The sequence below is a fragment of the Octopus bimaculoides genome, chromosome 19 (genome assembly GCF_001194135.2).
Source record: "Octopus bimaculoides isolate UCB-OBI-ISO-001 chromosome 19, ASM119413v2, whole genome shotgun sequence".
NCBI lineage: Eukaryota > Metazoa > Mollusca > Cephalopoda > Octopoda > Octopodidae > Octopus > Octopus bimaculoides.
Window position 1 is genome coordinate 38,392,469 of NC_068999.1, and position 6,181 is coordinate 38,398,649.

Here is a 6,181-nt window from a genome sequence, read left to right on the forward strand (position 1 = left end):
TATTATTATCATTATTATTATTATCATTATTATTATTATCATTATTATTATTATCATTATTATTATTATCATTATTATTATTATCATTATTATTATTATCATTATTATTATTATTATTATAAGGCAATGAGCTGGCTTGCCAAGCAAAAGCTTAACAGTTTTCTGTCTGTCTTCATGTTCTGAGTTCAAATTTCACCAAAGTCAGCTTTACCTTTCATCCTTTTGGGGGTGGGGTGATAAAATAAGTACCAGTTGAGTACTGGGTCGATGTAATCAACTATTCCCCTCCTCTGAATTTCAGGCCTTGTGTCTGTAGTAGAAAGGATTATTATTATTGTTATTATTATTTTCCTCCTTCAATTCTGTTTCCATTGCTTGCTGAGTGTCTTCCTGACACATTTATTATTATTATTATTATTATTATTATTATTATTATTAAACAAGTATTTTAGTTAAGAAGCAATTATTTCAAATGAAAACCACACATGTAGAAGAGGCTTCTTTCAGTTTCCATCTACAAGATCCATCTTGAAGGATTTGGTTAGTCTAGTCCTGGGCCAGAGTAGATGATACTTGTACAAGGTAACATGCGGACAGAACCTGAAACATGTGGTCGGAAAGCAAAATTCTTAACCACATAGCTGTGTCTAAATATACCATGGTAACAATGATTATGATGATGTTGATATAAGCAGTGCCATCTTCAAGAACTGGCACTCTTGTCAAAGGTGGAGGTGGGGTACACATGTAGGAAAACAAAATTAACCTTTATATCTGGTTGATACTTTCACCCAGTAATTTCTCCAAATTGCAGTGCAGGATGGGGTTGTGATGTTGCTAAGACAACCTGAGATGTAATTGTTTCGAATTTTGGAACATGACCAGTAGTTTTCAGGGTGGAGGGCGGGGGTGAAAGTTGGTCAATGACGTTGACCCCCTAGGGCTTGGCTAAGTTGACCATTCCTCAGAATGTAATGTGTCAGAATGGAAAATGCATCTTGTCCAGCTCATGAAATAATTCTATCTCTCCACCCTACCCCTACCCCATCAAGATATAATTTTTTTCTGTTGTAGGCACGTGACCTGCCCTCAGAATATAATCTATGTTTGGGAACAGGGAAATATATCCCAACACATGACCCATGAAAGGATAAATTTTACTCGTGTCATCAGAAAACAAAATTAGCATTTTGAGCAGCACATGTAGAATGTTAACATGTGGCTAATTTAATAATTACAGAAATATGTTGCTTAATGGATTACATTTACTCCATGGTAGAAATGATTTTATTACTCCATGCCACCTCTTTCACTCTTTGTATATATATATATATATACATATGTGTGTGTGTATGTGTGTATCTATTTATCTATCTCTATATAAAAGCTAATTACATTCAATTTAATTAGTGGCCCTATCCTTACTCGTTCATCCCCCCTCCCCATACACATACACAACCATTCAATACGTGTGCGTACACATATTAATAATAGCTTTTCTCACCTTATCAGTTTACTTCCGTTGTATCTAAGGTATCACTTTTAAAATACAATAAACAAACAACGATAATAAAATAGACATTCTTTGCAGAAATGTCATTAATCTAATGAATAAAGTTGTTAATTAATTATACATTAATAACTATGTGTGCTAAAAATAGTGAGATTAAAAACGAAAATAGGTATTAATTTCAAATTTCATAATGGCATAAAATTGATGTATAAATAAGAGGAGGAGGAGGAGAGGGAAATAGAGAGAAGTGGATGGGGGCGGGGGAGAGTGACAATTGTAGTTTTGGTAGTGAAACTGGTGATGGTGGTGTTGGTGTTGGTAATGCAGCAATGGTAGTAGTGAGAGTGGTGACTATGCATAGTAGTGGTGGTAGTAAGGGCTTTAATGTGGTGGTGGTGGTGTCAAACGAGTAATGCTAAGTGGTAGTAATAATAATGAGATTTGTTAAGTTGGTAGTGGTGGCCATCAAGTAGTAGTAGTAGTCGTGGCAGTAGTAGTAAAAATGAGTATTAGTAAATTAATCTAAAATATCAGAGTTTGTAGTTTTGCTTCCCTAGTTTCTGACCCCAAATCCACAGTACATAAGGTTCTTCCATACCATCCAATAGGTGTTTTTGTCATTGTTAATCAAATGCACATAAGTGAACATATACATCAGCCAACATTATGAACTAAATCTGAGCCCCCAGAAACAGCTGTTGGACTTGTAAAACCATAACTTCTCCTCTTTTCTGTATCTTTGTACTCTGTGTAAGTTTGCTCTGTTAATATATAAATCTTGATATATTTATACTTGAATAGTCATCATCTGAAAATTTCCAGTCTTTCCTTTCTCTCTATTTACTTTTATATATGTATGTATATATTGTATATCAAACCCAAGCAGTTTTATTTGTTTATTTGCATCATGTGTGTGTGTGTGTATACATGCAAACACACATGCACACAAAATATAAGCAGAAAAGTATATTGTATGGCAGAGGTGTAAGAAGGTGGTATGGGGGAAATGGGGTTGGGTGGTACTGGAAGAATTGTTTAAAATTTAAGCGACTGATTTAGATGGCAATCAGAACATCTAAGAAAATATATGTAACAAAGGTACTCAAAAGCCCCATTAAAGTCATCGGAAATAATTAGTATTTTCTTACAGAATTCATTTCGCCTGAATTACAATTCCAAACTTCCAAAGCTTATAACTCCACACTATGACACATAATTATTTTTAACAGTTTAATGGTGTATATTTGAAAAGAAACATTCATATCATACCACTCATTGGTATATATTTTTCTTTTATCGTTAATTAAATGACACTTCACAAAAACAACCTGTAGTGAAGAAGCTTGACTTTATATAATTTAAAGCTTGATATTTTTTTTATATCTCCATTTCTTTTCTCTCAATATGTGTGATTTTATATACAAAGACAAAGAGCTACTTATTATATCATTGTCATCATCACCATCATCATCATCATCATCGTTTAACGTCCGCTTTCCATGCTAGCATGGGTTGGACGATTTGACTGAGGACTGGTGAAACCGGATGGCAACACCAGGCTCCAGTCTGATTTGGCAGAGTTTCTACAGCTGGATGCCCTTCCTAACGCCATCATCATTTAATCTCTGTTTTCCATGCTGGCATGGGTTGGGCAGTTTGAAAGGATCCTGTGAGTTACATGGCTGCATTGTACTCCAGAATCAGCTTTGGCATGGTTTCTATGGCTGGATGCCTTTCCCAATGTTAACCATTTTTACAGTGCATACAGAGTGCATTTCTCATGCTTCTGGCACTAATGGAGTTAGTAGGCAACTTGCAAGGCGAAAAAAAAAGGAATAAGGAGACATAGAACAAAAAGAAATTGCTCTCTTGAATATGTGGTGGGGTGATGGGGTATTTGGGTGAGTGGGGAGGTGATTTTTATACCTGGGACAAGCAGAATTGTCTTGCTATGGAGAAGATACATGGCCATCCGGCATTATATAAGGGTGGGAAAGGTGACGAGTTGACAGAATTGCTAGCGCAATGGGTGAAATGCTTAGCGGTGTTTCATCTGCTGCTCCATTCTGAGTTCAAATTTCGCCAAGGTCGACTTTGCCTTTCATTCTTTTGGGGCTGATTAAATAAGTACCAGTTATGTACTGGGGTCGGTGTAATCGACTTAATCCCTTCCCCCAAATTTGAGGCCTTGTGATTCCAGTAGGAACGATTGTATAAGGGTGGGAGTAACTGGGCGAGAAAAAATAAAAGGTAGGTTGAGTGTACCAGAGTAAAACCCTGAAGAAGCAAGACAGACGGTATTATGGGCAGTGGATCAGGAGCTGGAAATTGTGTGTGTGTGTGTGTGTCAAAACTCTTTCATATCGTGAGTGTCTGAGTGGTGAAATGAGTTGGAGCCAGTACTCTCTAAATCAACTTGTATTGGTTAAGGAATACAAATACATTCCACTACATATCTTTATCAAGTATTATGCATATACATATGTGTGTGTGTGCATATGTACACAGACACATATGTAACTGAATACACTCCCACACATACATAATAATTAGACACACATGAGTCATCATAATCTAATTAGTGTATGAAAGTGCTTTACAACTTACTTGAAATTGGTTGGGACTATGTATGACTTACATCAATTTTTGTTTAATAACCTACCACTAAAACTTTTAGGACATCTTCAAAACATTGTTTCTTTGATTGATATTGAGAGGGACAGCAATTAACCACGAAAGGAATGCATAATTAGTGACTGAAATCTACAAGCAAGTCTGTTTGTATATAACTGAAAAAATTCTCACATTTTGAAGTAAAGGAAATAATGTTAGAGACATTTTGAAATACCTGGGATTGTCTTATACTGCAACCAGGTACACATGAACCTGAAACTTCTTCAATTTATTTAATCAAGGCAATTAGTCATTGACAGAATTCGTTGTTATGAATCTTGATTTATAATATTTTATAAATACCAACTTCAGGTGTATTCTACCGCTGCTTTCCACACTTTCTGATTTGCCTTTTATCATCTCCTTCTTGACTCTTATTTCTGTCCTCTTCATCTTTCTTTACTGATATTTACCCTCAGCCACACATGATCCTTTTTTATTCACCAATCATTACATTCACTTCCACCCCCATCTCTAACTACCAGTAAACTTTCCCCTAATGCTCTTGTGAACTTTCCACCAACCTTCTGGGTTCTCTTCTCTATTCTCTTCTGTACCCACCTTTCTATTGCCTGAGAATAACCTCTGACATCTTGCCACCCACCCTTATATAACATTGGGGTAGCCATGTACCTCCTCTCGAGCTAAACACCTGTGCTTGTCCCTGTATCTTATTTAGCCTCTTACCACCTGGCATAAAGCCATGTCCCCACTTTTTTCAACCATTTTCAGATCGAGAATTCATTTTCATTGTTTTGCTCTTATTATGTGGCTTCATTAATATCGGGTGTCAGGAAGAAAAGCCCTCAATGCCTTCTGTAAAAGGGCATCCAGCTGTAGAAATCATAGCAAAGCAGACATTGGCACTCAACACAGTCCTCCAGCTTGTTGAATCTTGTTAAACTGTCTGACTCATGCCTGCATGGAAGACAGATTTTAAATGATGATGAAGATGGTGAGAATAATGACGATATATGTACTCAAACTCAGGAGGTTGATAACAGTTAATCAAAATACACACTGTAGGAAACCTCTAGAATGCTAGAACTTCCAAGTAGAGTGTAATTCAAAATGAAGATTTTATCCTTGTTCTTTGTGCAAAATAACAATCTTTGTTTTCATTTGGTCATTTGCTTTGATATGTGAAGCAAACCTATGTCTCTAAGGATATATATCTATATGTGTGCTTGCTTGTGTGTATTTTGTGTTTTTTCCTGAATTTAGTACATTCCAATATGACTTACCAATCTATAAATAATTTTCTTATCTTTAGGAACTGAATCTGCAGATCAATTATCTTCTTGAAGAAGTTAAGAATCGGAAAAATGCCTTGGATGTGGAAGCAACTGAAACCCAATCTGTTCAGGTAATGGTCTCAATTGTTCTTTCATAAATTGAATTCCACCTTTTTATCTTAATTCAGGCCCTCAAAAGGCCTCTGTCACACATGTTATCCTCTCCTCTTCTCTAATGCAGAATCATTAATAAAAATAAAAAAAATAAAAAAAAAAAAGTTAGAACATTTATGTAAGAAGCACGTCTACAGTTTCCATTTAATTTATCTCCTGAAAATTTAGAACGTGTGTGTGTGTGCACGTGCCCCCAAAGTAATTCTATTAAATAAGAAAATAAAAAGCAAAACAAGCCCTGAAAAACAAGCACAACAACAGCAATAGCAACAATAATAATAATAAGGTTCTTAAAAAGAATGGTGTTGGCTTATACCACCAGCGCTAGTGGTAGACTAGCCCTTTATTTTATCGACCTTGAAAGGATGAAAGGCAAAGTGAACATTCGAGCATGGTCGTTGCCATTGCCGCCGGACTGGCTCCCGTGCAGGTAGGACGTATAAACACCTTTTGAGCGTGACCAGATTGAGCCTGGTGCAGCCTCTGGCTCACCACTCATCAGTCAAACTGTCTAACCCATGCCAGCATGGAAAGCGGACGTTAAATGATGATGATGATAATGATATATATATATATATATATATAT

At 36.0% G+C, this 6,181-nt stretch overlaps 1 protein-coding gene across 1 annotated transcript in view; it reads left to right on the plus strand.

Moving 5' to 3' along the window:
- LOC106868031 (coiled-coil domain-containing protein 39-like) overlaps positions 1-6,181 on the plus strand; it is a 199,134-nt gene that overhangs the window by 124,118 nt on the left and 68,835 nt on the right. Inside the window, exon 5 of the mRNA XM_052974700.1 lies at positions 5,460-5,552. Coding sequence (XP_052830660.1) covers positions 5,460-5,552 — 93 coding nt within the window. The remainder of the gene's footprint in view (positions 1-5,459; positions 5,553-6,181) is intronic.